General features: G+C 46.5%; 1 protein-coding gene, 1 long non-coding RNA gene and 1 other non-coding gene across 6 annotated transcripts; 1 reads left to right on the forward strand and 2 right to left on the reverse strand.

Annotated features, from left to right (window-relative positions):
- Window positions 1-4,536: 4,536 nt before the first annotated feature.
- LOC112660718 (U6 spliceosomal RNA) lies at window positions 4,537-4,643 on the reverse strand. Its single transcript, XR_003137158.1, has one exon. It is a non-coding gene; the product is annotated as a U6 spliceosomal RNA (small nuclear RNA).
- A 1,438-nt stretch (window positions 4,644-6,081) lies between these two features.
- Window positions 6,082-8,912, reverse strand: LOC112659937 (uncharacterized). Its single transcript, XR_003136591.3, has 2 exons — window positions 8,668-8,912; window positions 6,082-8,561 (listed from the first exon to the last, which is right to left on the reverse strand). It is a non-coding gene; the product is annotated as an uncharacterized LOC112659937 (long non-coding RNA).
- ZNF436 (zinc finger protein 436) lies at window positions 7,901-17,162 on the forward strand. 4 transcript variants are annotated; one of them, XM_025447175.3, is made up of 4 exons: window positions 7,901-8,474; window positions 9,728-9,820; window positions 10,628-10,754; window positions 13,396-17,162. In XM_025447175.3, exons 2-4 carry the CDS (start codon window positions 9,788-9,790, stop codon window positions 14,646-14,648), a joined length of 1,413 nt encoding a protein of 470 aa, XP_025302960.1. In that variant the 5' UTR covers window positions 7,901-8,474; window positions 9,728-9,787; the 3' UTR covers window positions 14,649-17,162. The 4 variants fall into 4 exon arrangements, with proteins under 4 accessions (XP_025302960.1, XP_025302961.1, XP_025302957.1 ...); XM_025447172.3 differs by lacking the exon at window positions 7,901-8,474 and adding an exon at window positions 9,182-9,313; XM_025447173.3 differs by lacking the exon at window positions 7,901-8,474 and adding an exon at window positions 9,952-10,218 and having other exon boundaries at window positions 9,418-9,820.
- The last annotated feature ends 571 nt before the right edge of the window (window positions 17,163-17,733 follow it).

Consider the following 17,733-nt stretch of genomic DNA (forward strand, 5'->3'; position numbering starts at 1 on the left):
TGCAGGAGTCCATGAGCTCCTGGGAGCTTGGGGAAGTCACTTAACCTCTATGGGCCACTTTCTTACCTGTAAATACAGGAGTGGCATGAGTGCCTACTTCACAGGGTGATGGTGCAGAGGCCCCTGGTTCTCGTACTCCTGGGTTCACTCTTAGGGCAGCTGTTGGGAGTGACTTCCGCCCAAGTTCCTTATATGCCCCAGCATCATCCAGTCTGGAATTGAACATTGCCCTCCTCCTTCTACCCATCAAGTGCCTCCTCCTCCAGGTGAAACCTGTCAGGAAACTGTGCCTAGAAATTTGCCACCATCTTCAGCTTTATAATAATCGGGTTTGGGGTGGGTCGTTCAGAAGGACGAAAAAAAATCTCACAAAAGACGAAACACACAGAACTTGTAAATGGCAGAACCAGGACCAAAACCCTGGCCTTCTGCTTCCTGTCATTGTGCTCGATGCTCTGAAAGCTCTGGAGCCGTACACAGTGCTTAGCCCCTACCTTCCAGGAATTCCTGGGCTGGCAGGGAAAGAAACCCTAAGCAGTCTTCCACAGGGAACAGGATGTGATAAACACCATGCCTGAGGTCTGAATATTACTCACAGGAGTGTGGAGCCCTCCTGCTAACACAGCCAGGTGCTTCCTAAACTTCAGTAGGGGCTGGAATCCCCTGGGGATCATGTTAAAATGCAGATTCTGCATCAGTGGGTCTCGGCCCTGGGGGTGGGGATGCTAAGATTTTTCTTTCTTCCTTTTTTTTTTAAACTTTTATTTATTTATTTATTTTTGAGAGAGAGAAAGAAAATCTGCACACCGGCAGGGGGCGGTGGGGTGGGCAGAGGGAGAGGAAGAGAGAGAGAATCTCAAGCAGACTCCATGCCCAACCCAGAACCTGTGAGTTGGGGCTCGATCTAATGACTCTGAGACCATGACCTGAGTGGAAATCAAGAGCCAGATGCTTAACTGAGCCACCCAGGCGCAAACCCCCTCCCCATTTTTTTAATTTTAATTTTGTTTTTTTATTTTAAAAAGATTTTTATTTATTTATTCATGAGAACCACATAGAGGCAGAGACACAGGCAGAGGGAGGACTAGGCTCCATGCAGGTAGCCTGACGTGGGACTCGATCCCAGGTCTCCAGGATCACTCCCAGGGCTAAAGGCAGATGCTCAACCCCTGAGCCACCCAGGTGCCCCTTAACTTTTATTTATTTATATTTATTTTTTAATTTTTTTGATACTTTTTTATTTTTTACAAGCTCCCAGGTGATGCTGATGCTGCTGGTCCACAGACCACACTTTGAGTAGTAAGGGCTTAGATACCCAGATTTTTCTTTTGCATGATCGAATCCTCCATCCAAATGTCTAGAAACCCAAAGCAACAATCACCAATTATAACTGTTGATAAATGTTACTTGGGGCTGTTTAAGGTGGCGCCGTTGGGGGTGACTTTGAGTAGTCACAGTCTCAATACCCATTGTGCTCCTGGTATCATGGGGAGTTACAGCACAGGAAAAAATACAAACACTGAATCTCCACCCTCAATAACCTTACTGTTTACAAAGGAGATGAGTCAGATTAAGCAGCACAAGAGCCGCACATCTATACAGTACAATACACATCTACGTTCACAAAAGGACACAGAAAAGCATGAATAGGCCTCAGACTGTGTTCATCAGTATCCTCCTAACTGGTCTTCCTGTGTCCCCGCTGGACCCGCTCCAGTTCATGCTCGCCCCTGTGCTGGCCGGGATAGGCTTTTCAAAATTGCAAGTCTGATCGTGTTTCAGTCCCTACGCCACCACCCTGCCTTTCAGGCCTTCTTCCATTCTCCCCCACTGCATCTGGCAGGGTCCACAGGCCCTGCAGGGCTGGCTCCTCAGCCCTGCCCCCATCCTGGGTGCTCCAGCCACACTGGCCATGTGGTGCTCTTTCTTGTCACACAGTCCTTGCACACAGCCTGTTGGCTGGGATTCATGATTTAACCCCCTCTCCTCCTTCATGTCGAAGACACAGAGGGGGCGAGCTGCAAGGCAGTTAGCATGAACTTCTGCCACCAGGAAGGCTTCCCAGGGGAGGAGAGATTGCTACCTTCCAGGAGGAAAAAGACTAGGTCAGGGAAGGTAAAACAGAGAGGCCATGCTTTGGATGGAGGAGAGGCCTTCTCACCTGCAACATCATGGCCAAGGGACCTTAAAAACAAAGTACGTTCAATTCTGATGGCCAACTTAGAAGATACTTACTAAAGGTTACAGGAACCTGTAAGACCATATTGCATGAGAAGTCTTTCCTAATAGGCTCATCCAGACTCCCAAATCTCTGTCTTTACAGCTGAGATTCCTTGGGCTTAAGTCTTCCATCACCAAATGTCTATCTGGATTTCTCCTCTTTTTTTAAATTTTATTTATTTATTCATCAGAGACAGAGAGAGAGAGAGAGAGAGGCAGAGACACATGCAGAGGGAGAAGCAGTCTCCCTGCAGGGAGCCCGACGTAGCCCGACGTGGGACTGGGCCAAAGGCAGGTGCTAAACCGCTGAGCCACCCAGGGATCCCTGGATTTCTCCTCTTAACACACTGGCCCTCTCAATACACTTAATCTGAAACTAAACTCACATCTTCTCTTTCTTAAGTGCCTTCTTCCGTCTTGTATATTTGGCTACCTAGAACCATCTCTGACCCTCCCCTTGCCGTCTTCTCTGTTACCGATTCTATGTCCCTCCCTCGTACAACCCTGCTCAACACTAGCAATATTCTTTTGGGGTTTCTTTTTTCCTGCACTGATGCAAAGATCTCCTACTGGCCTCCCAGCTCCAAGCATCCCTATCTTACCTTCATCTGCCCTGTGAGGCCCTGAGCATCATTCCCCCAGTCTTCTCCGCTGGATTTCCTCCAGCAGGCAAACCTCAAACTCCTTGGTTTGACTTTCAAACCTCCTCTCCTATATCAGGTGGCTTATCTACCACCTCTGCTGTCCCTTTGTTCCAGCCTAAGGGAGCTAGTTGCCCTGTCCTCGAAACCCTGATGGACCTTCGCAACTGTGACTGCCTATTCTGATCCCCCTCCCCCACCCGGTCCTAATCTCACCCATTCAAGCCTCACCTCAGGTGTGTGTCTTAGTTTTTTTAATTGAAGTATAGTCGACGTACATTCTTAGTTTCAGCTGTACAGCATAGTGATTTAACAATTCTATTATACATTACCCAGTGCTCACCACAGGAAGTATAGCCACCATTTGTCACTGTACAACATTATTACGATATTATTGACTATATTCCCTATGCTGTGCTTTTTGTCTCCATGACTTATTTATTTTAAACGATTTTGTTTATTTATTCATGAGACACACAGAGAGAGAGGCAGAGACATAGGCAGAGGGAGAAGCAGGCTCCCCAAGGGGAGCCGGATGCGGGACTCGATCCCAGGACTCTAGGACCATGCCCTGAGCCAAAGGCAGACACCCAACCACTGAGCCACCCAGAGGTCCCAACTTATTTATTTTATAATTGAAGTTTGTACCTCTTAATCCTGTTTACCTAGTTCACCCCTCTGCCTGCCTCCTTCCCCAGATGCACATCTTCTGTGAAGTCTTCTCTAATCCCCTGGCCACAAGAGATATTCTCAGAACTCCCACAGTGCTGTAACACTTTCCTAATTACACTGCATTCTACCATGATGATGATAAGGATTTCTTTGTATCACAGTATCAATAACACCTATTAATTATTGAGCATTTATTAGCCAGGTCTTGGGCACATGATGTAACTTCTCTATCTCTGGTTTTCATCTGTAGAATAGTGGTAATAATCACACCTGGCTCAAAGGGGTGTGAGGATTCATTACAATCATACCTGATACAAAGTACTTGATTATAAATGTTATCGATTGCCATTACTGTGGGTATAGGCACTTGCTTTATATCGTCCCCACTAACTCTCACACCCTACTAACTTGGTTACTATTCTTATACTCTTTTGTGTTGTTTTTCAAAGATTTTATTTTTTTAAAGATTTTATTCATTTATTAGAGACAGAGAAAGAGAGAGAGAGAGAGAGAGAAACAGAGGGAGAAGCAGGCTCCATGCAGGGAACCCAACGCAGGACTCGATCCTGGGACTCCAGGATCATGCCCCGGGCCAAAGGCAGGTGCCAAACTGCTGAGCCACCCAGGGGTTCCCCTCAAAGATTTTATTTTTAAGTTAATCTCTACACCCAACATCTCGAACTCACAACCCTGAGATCGAGTCAGTTCTATTGACTGAGTCAACCAGGTGCCCCCATTTTTAAAAAAAAGATATTATCTACTTTTAGAGAGAGAAAGAGAGAGAGACGTAGCGGGGAGGGGCAGAAGAAGAAGGAGAGAGAAAATCTGAAGCAGACTCCACGCTGAGCCTGGAGCCCCACGCAGGGGTGATCCCATGATCCTGAGATCATGACTTGAGCTGAAATCAGGAGTCAGACACATAATTGAGCACCCAGGCACCCCCGGGTGCCCCTTTTGAAAATAGTGATAACATTCATAACATAAAACTTATGATTTTAACCTTTTTTTAATGGAATGCTTCACGGATATGCATGTCATCCTTGCCCAGGGGGCATGTTAATCTTCTCTATATTGTTCCAATTTCAGTATTTGGGCTGAGAAAGTGAACACCGATCTTAACCATTTTAAATATATACACAGTTCAGTAGTGTTAAGTACATTCACATCATTGTGTAGCCAATCTCCAAAACATTTTCATCTTGCAAAACTGAACCTCTATACCTATTAAGCAATTCCTCATTCCCTCCTCCCCAAGCCCTAGGCAGACACTATTCTGCTTTCTGTCTCCATGAATTGTATTATTATACTCTTTAAAAAAATTTTTTTATTTATTTGAGAGAGAGAGAGTGTGTGGGTGCACACGAGTGAGCACAAGCAGGAGGAGGGACAGAGGGGGAGGGAGAAGCATGCTGAGATCATGACCTGAACCAAACTCACTTAACCAACTGAGCCACCCAGGTGCCCCGTATTATCATACTCTTTTCACAAACTGAGGATACCAAAGTTCAGAGAGTAATTTGCTTCTAGGAGACAGAATCTGGCCTTGAACCCAGGCCCCTGTTCATGCTCTAAACCACTTTGAAATATGGCTTCATCTCACAGAGCGTCTGTGATGTGTTTTACTTTCCTCATTGTAACAATGATGGTGCCCTATGCTGGTGTTTTGCCACCATTCTCACTTTTAGTCCTCACAGCAGCCCCGAGGTCCTTGTGACGGGTCGTGTCCTATCTCCCCAGCAGTGCGTGGTACAGAAGTGAGACACAGTAAGCATGTTTGGTGAATACGGGCCTATCCGAATGCCTTTAGGTAGGCTAACTCATAATAAGTTTGTTGTATGTTTTTAATGCAATTGTTTACATTTTTGGAAAATGTTGATCCTCTTGGGAGAAAACCAGCTGAAATTCATGAGCTCCTAAAGAACTTCCTAGTCCTCTCCACTCCCCCTCCTCCTGCAGAGTCAATCTGCTCTTCTCACCCCCGCCAGCCCCCAGGCCGCTCCCCATCTGTACTTCATCACCAGCTCTGCTGATCCACGGCCAAAGGCTGAGACAGGCAGGCAAGGAGATGTAAGAGACTGTCCCTGCTCGGCCTCCTCTCCCTGCCATCCACCCCCACACTCTTCCTTCTAGCCATGCACAATCCTGGCCATCTTGGAACAAGCTCTGTCCTTTCACGCCTCCCTGACTTCGCACATGCTGTTCTGGAAGCCTGGAATGCTTTCCCTCCCCTCATTCTCCACCTCCAAGACTCCTACGGTCTTTGCAAGCCAGCTCAGATGTCACCTCCTCTGTGAAGCCTCCTCCCCTACCCTCTGCTATGGTCCGCCCCCTGCTCTGCACAGACTTGCTCATCATATACTACTGCGTTTGGACTGCAACGAGTTGGTGTGTCCCCCATGTCCCCAGCTCCTTGTGCCGGGATGACGCTTCATCTCTGCACTGAGCAGGGATCAAGAGAAGCCCGGGGCGCTTTGATTTTTTTTTTTTTTTTGATGTTCCTAGTATATTTGGAAATGAAGAGATGGCAAGACAAGTTCACAAATAAATATTGAGGCACGTTTTTCCATATTTAATAAATTAATGCTTCTAATAAAAAAATCACACCGTAATTGTGCTGCTTACAAGATGATTATAGGACTTGTTAAAATATAATAATTTATAGTGCTCCACAGGCAGAGCAGCCTGTTAATAAGAAACAAGCTTAAGGACACAGAAGGAGGGTCTTTGATCAAATTGGTCAGTGGAGCTGACATAATGTATAACCGCATTTGGAGATAATGTCCAAAGCCTAACTTGGAGACCCTGGCCCAGTGGTTCTTCTGGCCCCTTTCCATGAATGAGAGGCTCTGCGGCCACCTCTGTACACAGTAGATGCTAGGGGTCTGCTGAATGATGGGAACACATGCAGCTTTCCAAGTTAATTATTGAAAATTCACAGACAATAAGTATTCCTGAGAAACAATGAAGTCCTGAACAATGGGGCAGGAAGCCACCTCCTTCTCCAGTGACCCCCCAACCCTCAGAGTCCCACTGAAGGCTGCACCAGGAAGCCCCTCACCCACTGTCTTTCCTCTCCTTCTTCCCCAAGGGTACCAAATGCAGTTGGGCTTTCCCTTTGCTCTCAGCCTCTCTTCTCTTCCACCCTCTTGAGGGTTCCAGGTGAAGAGAGAGAAAAGCACTTACAGAAAGAGGCCAGTAGCCAAGCTGGGCTCTGAGAGAGAGAGAGAGAGAGAGAGAGAGAGAGAGAGAGAGAGTCGTCCTGCCCCCAGGCAGGCCTGAGGAATAAAAGAAACAGTGAGAGGACAAAGAAGGAATTAAAGCACTGGAGCAAGGGGGGAGAGAGGCCTAAGGAAGTTTACAAAGCAATCTGTCAGCGAAGGGATGAAAAGGGAGCCCTGCTGGGCTGAGAGGCTCAGGCGCTCAACTCACCTTAGGCCCAATTAGAAACATGCAATTACTCCGCCAAAGTCTGAACTGACCCCCACCCCCCTTCCTTGTCCCAGAAGTTTCTCTGAGCGTGAGGCCTCGACTTGCTGCATTCTGGCAGCCTCAAATACCTCTGCTCTACTGGGCTCAATCTACCAATTTGCTTGAATTCACCAAACTGGCCCAACTTCCAATTCCCTCTGGATTTCCAGCAGAAACATTGTGAGGTGAAGGTCACCAGCAGATTCTCACACTCTTGGGCCACTCCAACTTCCTTGATTTTTCTGAGCCAGTGAAAATATCCACAGGCCTTTCTGGAAGTCTCCCCTGCCACCAAAAGCAAGATTCATAATAATAACAGCTATCATCTGAGTGTTCATTTTGCGTGGAGTGCTTTATGTCACCTCACTTAGTGTTCACCACTGCTTCAGGTATGACTGCCTTGTTTTACAGAAAGGGAAATGGGCCTGGAGAGAGTGAATGACTATCTAAAGGACAGGCAGCCAGGATTCCAACTCAGGTCTGTCTGACTCAGTACCCCACGCTCTTCCCACTATGGACATTGTCTCTCAAGGACTTGAGGATGCCCTAAAATCCCTTTTTTTTCTTCCTTTTTTTGGGGGGGGGTACCCAAATAAATTTCAGATGGGGTAGGATGGTTCGATTCTGAGCTATCTAAAGAATTCCTAGCCTCACAGCTGGGGGATGAGGAGTGGGGGTGAGAGAGTCGGCCTCATGGCTGGGTAGGGTCCTAGTTCTTTTTAGACACTTGAGTAATTTAACCATAAATAACTGGGTACTGGGAACAGGACACTCACTAATAAAAGCATAGCCTAGAGTCATGTTGGGGGTGGGTGGGGGGGATTCAAGTCACTCAGTGGGTGGATGTATCTGCAAAACAAAAGAAAAGCCCCTTTCCCAGCCCAGGCAGAGAAGTCTCCTGTAAAGTTAGAGACAACAGGCTTCTGGGCACGTAGCCAAGGTTCTGGGGATATTTATAACTTGAAGAGGGTGGGAGTCCCTAATAAGCTGCTATATTCTTTTTCCATCACTTCCCTCTCCAAGGCTACAGCGAGCTCAGAGCGCTTCCCCACGCAGAATGCCTGCTTTCCCCAGTGCTCGGCTCCCATTGTCTAATTTTCTCATCCTGGCTGGGGAGAGGGAAGGCTGCAAGTCCTTCCGTTCGGAAGAGCTCCAGTTGAATGCAGCTTAGCTGCTGCTGGTGTGTCTTGGCTAGCTGCTGTGGCCTCCGAGCTCTGCCGGGGAGTCTGTGGTTTCCCGAGCTGTCTGCGAGTCTTCGGGATCCGCCTACGATCTTTGAGCTTCGCCTGCAAGCCCGCGGACTTGAGATCTACCTGCGGGGCTGAGATACCCGGGATCTGCCACTGAGCTCCAGAATCTTTCCAAACACCCCGGGGTCTGGTCTCAGAGAACTCTGCCTGCGGACTTGGAATCTGTTTGAGGCCTCTCGGATCCTGGAGCCGGCGATCTAGCGGACCCTTCGCGGGTCAGGAGGTGAGTCTGTTCTTTCCCCAACTCGGTTTTTCGGCTTCTCGGCTTCCCACCTTCATCCGGTCAGGGGCCGCTCGGAGGCCCAAGAGCCTGTCGGTGCAGGACAGCGTCAGAAATCCTTTTGGGAGGCAAGCCTCAGGGATGGTAAGGACCACTCTTCTCGCTCCTCCCCAGGCGCCCTAGCCCCCACCCTCACCTCTGATTTTCCTCAGGGTGTTCGCTTCCCCTCCGCTGGGCGCAACTCACCCCGTCCCTCAAGGGGCGCCCTCTTTAGAAGGACAAGGGTGGATGCCCCTATAGGGTTAATAGCGACGGGCCGGGCCGCCGCCTGGCCGGCCGCGGACTGCACTTAGCCAGCGCACGGGCGGCGCGGGGCCTCCCGGGAGTTGTAGTCCGAGTGGCCGGTGAGAGTGCCGCAGGCGCTGCTGGGAGACGTAGTGCGTGGGCGGAGCTCAAAGTTCCAGCGCGGCCGCCGAGTCTCCCCTGGGGAGTGGGCGGCTGCCGCTCTCCTCTCAGGGCCCGGCTGTCAAATGAGGGCTCATCCCAGAAGAACCCAACACGGGCCAGCGCTTGAATTAGGCCCGACGTCGAAGCTGAGGCCCGACTCAAGATAAGCTTCTAAGGTCGCGAGGAGATGCAGGGCAACCCCTCTGGCTTAATCGGGCTGCGGTCTCCAAGAGAAGAAAGCGGGAGATACTCCGCCCCGGCTAGGAGGACGCGCTTCTTTCTTCACCCTTTTGTTCTTTTCCCTCCTCGGGTTTTGGCCTCTGACTGGCCTTTGTACGCCGGAATGGAACTCCAAGTCCCGGCAGGCCACGGGGGCCCGCGCAGGCGTGATGGAGGTGCTCAGCCACGCTACAAGAGGCGGGCCTAGTTTGCGGCATCTAATTGGCAGAGCGTTGGGCGAGCTTTGCTCGCTGATTGGTCGAGGTAGCTGCCGGAAAGGGCCCAGCCTTGAGATGGGAGAGCGGAGGCGTTCTGTGGGCTGGGCTGAGAGCCTCCTCCCCGACACCGCGTCGGCTTGACCCCGGCCCGGGAGGGCCCCAGCCAGGGGGCTGTCTTAGTGGATTCTGGCGGTGCCTCCACCCTCCGGTGGCGGAGACACAGAGGGCGGGTCGCGCTCCAGGGTCAGGGAGGAGAGTGACCCGGCCCGGGTGCAGGGCCCTCCCCACCCGCCTGGCGGCCAGAACTCCAGCCCTGGGGAGTGGGCAGGGCCTGTTTTCTGTGCCTCACGCCCTGCTTTTCGCCTCCTCTAGCGCTGTCTGCTAGCTGCTTTTCCTGCTCTCTCTTCTGGGAGGCGAACCCTTGAGTCCGAGATGGCAGCCACCCTGCTCATGGCTGGGTCCCAGGTAAGCCGGGGGTGGCTTCTCGGACCCTGCCTCTGCTTACCCGCCTTGTCCCGGCGATTCTTTGCTCTGCAGATCCCTGTTGGAAATGCCCTGGGATTAGTAATTCGCTCGCTTTGGTATTCCGCGTCTAGGAACCTCAGTACCAGGCCAGCGTAGCCACCAATTAGCATTTATTGAACACCTGCTGTATGCCTTTAAATACCGGAGAGGCGGAAAAGATGGTTGGAACAGACCCTCCCCGTCTGCTTACGGGTCTGTAGGGAGACAGACACATCCGATTAACCGTGATACAACGTGATAACGGCTTTATTTGTCGTAGGAACAGAGTGCCGTGGTGCGGTAACCAAGAAGCGGGAATGATTAATTCTCGAGTCCGAGGGAGGCGTGGAGCGGAGCAGGTGGATAGGGGCACTGAGGAACGGTTGGTACAGGAACAGGGCCTTTAAAAGAATCGTAAGATTTCACTAGTCTGAGAAAGAGATTCCGGGAAAAAGATAACCTTGTGAGTAAAGGTATGGAGTGACGTAGGCGCTGCATGTGTTCCAAGGAGAGTACCGCTAGAAGACGAAGTTGTGCAGTGGGCAGGGATTATCTATCTGGTCGTGGGGGCCGGAGCAGTCAGCTGGTACATGGCTCCCTTTTCTACCACGTCTCTTCTTTGCCTGTTTATTTCTTCTCTCGACTCTTCAGATCAGAATTCATTCCTTTCGCCTTCTCAACAATTCTAGCCACGTCTCTAATTGCAAGAAGAAAAACTGGTGCTAACCCCCAGATACCAAGTAATGAGGAAGCATTGTGTGATTTCAGGCACCTGTGACGTTTGAAGATATGGCCATGTACCTCACTCGGGAAGAATGGAGACCTTTGGACCCTACACAAAGGGACCTTTACAGGGATGTTATGCAGGAGAATTATGGAAATGTTGTCTCACTAGGTAAGTAAGGATTCTTCTCTCTCTTTTTTCACCCCCACGTTTTCAAGACTCTCACAAAGTGGCTTGACTCTTTCATTGCAAGCTAGTTGTTTGATATTTAAAGCATTTAATTGGCAATTGGCTTGGCAGTTGGCTTGGGTTGAGTCCTCAGGCAAATCTCTGAGTGCAGGTACACCAAGGTCATACTGTCTAAAAAGAAAGACTGTTTCTGCCCATTTTAGAAACATTCAGATTTCGTATGCCCTGAGTCATCCACCATGCTCCAGCCTGTTTGTACAGATCACTGACCAAACAGGTCTGACATAATGGTGCGTGCCAGGATGTCAAGGCCTCTGTAAATGGTGGTTTTACTAGAAGATGAGGAGGGTTCTCACCCAGGTTAATGGAAGAGCAAAAACCACATTTTTGTATTTATTTTGGCTTCAGAGCCCTGGCTGTGCCTGAGGTCCTTTATTTATCTGGAGCAGGTACTTGTCTAGAGATGTTTCAGAGTCAGTCATAGGTTTTGAGTGCGTCAAATATTATTCCAGGAGAATCATGAACTAAATCAGATCACAGGGATCCCTGGGTGGCGCAGTGGTTTAGCGCCTGCCTTTGGCCCAGGGCGTGATCCTGGAGACCCAGGATCAAATCCCACGTCGGGCTCCCGGTGCATGGAGCCTGCTTCTCCCTCTGCCTGTGTCTCTGCCCCTCTCTCTCTCTCTCTCTCTCTCTCTCTCTCTCTCTCTCTCTCTGTGACTATCATAAATAAATAAAAATTAAAAAAAATAAATCAGATCACAGGTTCTATGAGGAAGGGAAGCTTTTTTTTTTTTTTTTTTTTTGATGGTCTGCAAACCTGTCTTCTCTTAGCTATCCTTTGTGCTGAGTGTAACTAGAATAAACAGTATATCCTTGAGCTGAACGGTCTTTTGACTCATTTCATCTCCTGATAAGACTTGACAGAAGTTAGCAGTCATGTATGGTTTACTAGGTAATCTGCCACTCACTAGGACTAATTCTTTTTTTGTTGTTTTAAAATATTTCTCTAGCCTTTTCCAGAACAAAAGGCAACAACTATAAGGGGTTTCCTTTTAAACTTGGGCTCTTCCTGATGTTCCAAGATTTTTGGATCTTTCCTTTAGAAAAGCAACTAGAAATGAAGTTATTTAGCTAGATATATTGCAGTCTCTGATCCAAATATTCTACTCGATCTAACAAAGCAAGAAGTGAGAATCTTTTTTTTTTTTTTAAAGATTTTATTTATTTATTAGTGGAGACACACACACACACAGAGAGAGAGAGAGAGAGGCAGAGGCACAGGCAGAGGAAGAAGCAGACCTCATGCAGGGAACCCGATGTGGGACCGGATCCTAGGTCTCCAGGATCACACCCTGGGCCAAAGGTGGCACTAAACCACTAAGCCACCGGGGCTGCCCAAGAAGTGAGAATCTTAAGGAAATGTGAGTTGAAATGGCTACGGTCCAGCTCAAGGGGCACTTGTTCAAAGGATGGCAGCATGGAAGAAACATACACATAGAAAACCAAGTTCCTTTCCCAACTAAGTTTGGAACTGAATTAAATAATTTTTACAAGGTTTCCTTACCTCAAGTCCCTTTAGAACCTTTTTTTTTTTTTTTAAGATTTTATTTATTTGAGAGAGAGCGAGAGCGAACAAGTGGTGTGAGGGGCAGAGAGAGAAGCAGAGGGAGCCTGATGTGGGGCTCAATCCCAGAACCCTGAGATCATGACCTGAGCAGAAGGCAGTTGCTTGACTGAGCCACCTAGGAGCCCCAAGACTTCAGAACCTTTAATGTGTTAAATGGCATGTGAATTTCTAAGAAGAGGTTGTTGGATGCAACATTTACTGAACGAATTTATCTGTAGGCCCTTTTCTCCCAGGATACCTAGTAACCTCTTTGTTGAAGAGTATGCTAAGAAACACAACTTGGAAAATACAGTGTCCGGTAGAAAGTTTCTTGTGGACAATAGTTGTGTATTTTCATTTTCTGAAGACTATATTTTAATGTCAGAATGTTCTCTCAGAATGTTCTGAGCCAGGCATTATTTTTGCATTTTCCAACCTTCCCTTCTCTATTCACATTAAAAGGCCGCTGGAAAGTAGCAAGTAATGTTTGGCAGTCACCTTTCCTATCAACTAAGACTTGATATAGCTAGACAAAAATTTGTTTTTTCCATGCTAACCGAATAGATTCTTAGTAACTATTAGATAATGGTAATAATGAAGGCTTGAAAAGTTAAGAACATACACAATCACACATAAAATATCTAGGCCCTTGGTTTTTAGAGATTTTAATATAGAGACTCTTATATTTTCTGTTTCTGGCTCTTTTCTTTCAAAACACCAGGAATATATACAATTTTCGTAAAGAACCATTAACTGAATGGTACAAAGCATAAACTGTTATCAGACCTGGATTTGAATCTCGGCTCCACCATTTACTACTCTATGAGCTTGTCCAACTCACTTCTCTGGGTCTTGGATTTACCATTCATAGAGTGGAAATCATCATGATGCCCGACTCAGGGTGGTTGGAGGTGATTCTGGTGAAGAATTTAGCACAATGCCTGGTACATAGTAGATAATTTGTGTGTGTGTGTATTTGTGAGTATTATCATTATTCTTTACCCTTTATTACAGATTTTGAGATCAGGAGTGAGAATGAGGTAAATCCAAAGCAAGAGATTAGTGAAGATGTAGAATTTGGGACTGCTTCTGAAAGACCTGTTGGGAATACTGAGGAAAATGCTGAAAATGAAGAGGGCTTTGAAAGCGGGGATAGACCAGAAAGACAGTGGGGAGATTTGACAGCAGAAGAATGGGTAAGCTATCCTCTTCAACAAGTTACTGATCTGCTTGTTCACAAGGAAGTCCACACAGGCATCCGATATCATATATGCTCTCATTGTGGAAAGGCCTTTAGTCAGATCTCAGACCTTAATCGACATCAGAAAACCCACACTGGAGACAGACCCTATAAGTGTTACGAATGTGGAAAGGGCTTTAGTCGAAGCTCACACCTTATTCAGCATCAAAGAACACACACTGGGGAGAGGCCCTATGACTGTAATGAGTGCGGGAAAAGTTTTGGAAGAAGCTCTCACCTCATTCAGCACCAGACAATCCACACTGGAGAAAAGCCCCACAAATGTAACGAGTGTGGGAAGAGTTTCTGCCGGCTCTCTCACCTAATCCAGCACCAAAGGACACATAGTGGGGAAAAGCCTTATGAGTGTGAAGAATGTGGGAAAAGCTTCAGTCGGAGCTCTCACCTAGCTCAGCACCAGAGGACCCACACAGGTGAAAAGCCTTACGAGTGTAATGAATGTGGGCGAGGCTTCAGCGAGAGATCTGATCTCATCAAACACTATCGAGTCCACACGGGGGAGAGGCCCTACAAGTGTGATGAGTGTGGGAAGAATTTCAGTCAGAACTCTGACCTAGTGCGCCATCGCAGAGCCCACACAGGAGAAAAGCCCTACCACTGTAATGAATGTGGGGAGAATTTCAGCCGCATCTCGCACTTGGTTCAGCATCAGAGAACCCACACTGGGGAAAAGCCATATGAATGTAATGCTTGTGGGAAAAGCTTCAGTAGGAGCTCTCATCTCATCACACACCAGAAGATTCACACCGGAGAGAAGCCCTACGAGTGCAACGAGTGTTGGCGAAGCTTTGGTGAAAGGTCAGATTTAATTAAACACCAGAGAACCCACACGGGAGAGAAGCCCTATGAGTGTGTACAGTGTGGAAAGGGTTTCACTCAGAGCTCCAACCTCATCACACATCAGAGAGTTCATACAGGAGAGAAGCCTTATGAATGTACCGAATGTGAGAAGAGTTTCAGTCGGAGCTCAGCCCTTATTAAACATAAGAGAGTTCACACTGACTAAGTCCTATAATTACAAGAGAGGATTCATTTGAAGGTACAATTTAATTTGATATCAAACAGCTCTTTGAAGACTGAACTGCTTTTACCATACTGAATTTCCTTGTGGGCCACAGTTTAAAATATCAAAGAAGATAAGCCATTTGTAATTCTGACCCACAATTCTGGGAATGTTCTCCCCTCCTCCAAAGTAATGATTTTTATCCACTCAATATTAATGAAGTACTTCATCAAATTCAGCCCCACAAGTAACTGGGAATCTGAAGGCCAGGGGATAAATGCTGGTAAATATTCAGGCCTGGATATGGAGTAAATCTTTAAAAGTTATTTCTCTCATCCTTGGCCCAAAGAACAATGCTAGGGGAAATTTTGGACTGTAATAGGGTGGTCACAGCTGCTTGGGAAAAAGACAACCAGAGACTGCCTGAATTGCCACACCTATTCACTCTCCATAGTAGTTGGGCACACACATCTTCCCCTTCAAAAGGCTTTTCCCTTGATTTGCTCATACATTTGTATCTTTCCATCTTCCTGAGGGCAAGATTCAGCATGATGAAGGCAATGATCAAAACTTTTCCACATTGTTTCTAATTTAACTGTATTAAAGCTTGCATCTTTGCAAAAGCTAACTGAAGATACAGATTAAAGGAAAATTGAGACACAGGTTTGGGGACCAAGGACTCATCAGTGGCGGTGACTTTAGTAAGAGATGCCCACTGTTGTTATTGCCATTAATCAAAATGTATTCATTTTCTTTGGGGATCACTGTAGGAAACATTGTAGGGAAAATGTCTTCAAGGAAAGGTAGGACCATACTGATGGTGGAGTGTCAGGAGCAAGTGGGATTGACCACTTCAGGGAAGGAAACACAAAGTTCCTCCCCAAGGAACACCACCAGTCCTTTCTGTGTTCTTCCCCCCTCTATCCTTTAAGATCAGTTCTCCTTATACTGCTAACTCTAGGATTTGATAAGGGCCACATCCCAGTGTTTATCTTGGCTTGCATAAGGGCATGTGTAATGTACAGTAAAACGTGTATTCCTGTAATTTTTTCAGTAGCAGAAACAATTCACACAGAATTAGCATGTTCTTGGGTGATGTTGATCATGTGACAAAACTACAGACAATTCCAATGTGAGAAATGTCCTTTTGTTTCCATTTTTTCTAAAGAAAAAATTTAAACACTAGTGCTCTAGTGTATGCTCTCCTGTAAGATCTGTCTTTGTACAGAACTAAGCACTTGTTTATGTGTATCAGTCAATCGTGGGAGATAATGACTGGGTAGATTGATTGTCCTGTTCTCGGACTGAATTATCTTCTCTTTGGCCTAGTCAAAAGGAATTAATAAACCTAGATTGGAATGTATTTCCATCCTCTCAGTTTACAGATACATGTGGTTAAAATGAGAGTTGACCCAATTTAAGCCTGTTAGAGTCAGTTCTTATCCCAGCCCACATAGGAATTAAGCACTACCCCAGATGATGCTTACCCAGGCATTTGGGGGTGGCAGTGTGAAGGGACTAGAGTAAGGAATATATATATTTTTGAGAGTGCCCCAAGTTATTTCTACTGTGCTTTACTGTGAGTGTTGTAACATTTTAAAAATACTTCTGCCATAGCTCTTTGGGACTTGGTGTGTTAAGGAGCCAGTGGTCTCAGGAAGTATACGAAAATGAGTCATTAGGACCTTCAACTGTGTGGGACTGCATTGTTTGCAGTGACACAACCTTGAAAGTAACAAAATGAAACACCACTCCATCAAGGAGGTTTCTTTATGTTGCCACTCCCACTTAAAAACAAACTCAACTAGGGCAAGGAGTATGTTTTGTGTTCTATACAAAATCTAGCCGACTGCGGGTATTCATATTTTAATTGTTGAATGACTTACATGTTCTTGATGACTAAACTCAAATATGTCTTCTCCTGTATCAGTGTTGCTAATGGTTTTGATGAATATCAAAAGTTCTCCTGTTGTTTCTGTGAGCCACAATGGGCATCAGCTTTGGAGCGGCCGCAGAAGACAGCATCCTCATGACCCAAGTATCTATCACTCCCTTTTCCTTCTCTACTCTCCTGCCCCCTGCTACCTGTTCCTGCTGCTGCTGCTTTTGGCTTCTTAGAGGTGAGTGGCTCAAGAAGAGGCTTTTAAGTGCCCCAGCCATCTCTCCATACATGTAAACTTCAGCTGGGAAGTTAAAAGGGCAAGGGCCACACCAGCTGTTTCCTCTCTTTTTCCCAATTGCTGCCCATTTGCTATGTTGAAATTTGTGTAGAACTTATGCATCAGACTCTCTTTGCTAATGCTTTTTGCATGTCTTCTGCTCCCAAGTCTCTGGCTGCTTCTGCGCATACCCTGAACGCTTTGTGCCTGTTTTTCTATGGTTGTGGAGAGTGAGTGAACAAGTAAGTATGTAGAGCAGTTTTCGTATGGTATTGGTCGCAGTTATGCTAGTGTCTATCTACATCTGTATTCTAACAATATTCTATAATTAAAAGTATAATTTTTGAAAATCAAAAAACTGAGAATTATTTTAGTAATCCAGCACTGATTCATAAAATGGCTTTTCATCAGATTCATTAAAATGGGGCACAATTGTCTTTACATTAATGCATTTGTACAGACATTCTTGGGAAAATTTGGGAATACGTTGTTTTCACACATTGGTGAGCCCTCTGGATATTGCCGTACTTTAGAAAGATGCAAAAATCTGGCTAGTTTCCTATGAAGATTGGGCTAGTGGCAAAAAGCATGGAAATATTTGGTATGAGTACCTCATTAGCTTTGGAGAAGGAAAAAACAAACTAAAAGCAGAAATGAGAGAAGCTCGTGTTCCTTTAAGGAGATATTTTTGGGTATCTGTTGAAAATGCTAAAACAATTTCTACTGAACTAGTATTGAGATCTCAGAACAGATACATTTTAGAAACAAAGGCTCTCTATTCATGACACAGTTACACAGTTTGCCTAAGGCAGTGATTATGTATTACTAGGGTGTGGCCACAATTTTCAAATTACTTACAAGTAATTTTATGAAACCTGTCTTTAAAGGGAGGGCCAGTCGAGGCAGAGGTAAGGAGTAGAAGTGCTTTA

Source organism: Canis lupus, chromosome 2 (genome assembly GCF_003254725.2).
Source record: "Canis lupus dingo isolate Sandy chromosome 2, ASM325472v2, whole genome shotgun sequence".
NCBI lineage: Eukaryota > Metazoa > Chordata > Mammalia > Carnivora > Canidae > Canis > Canis lupus.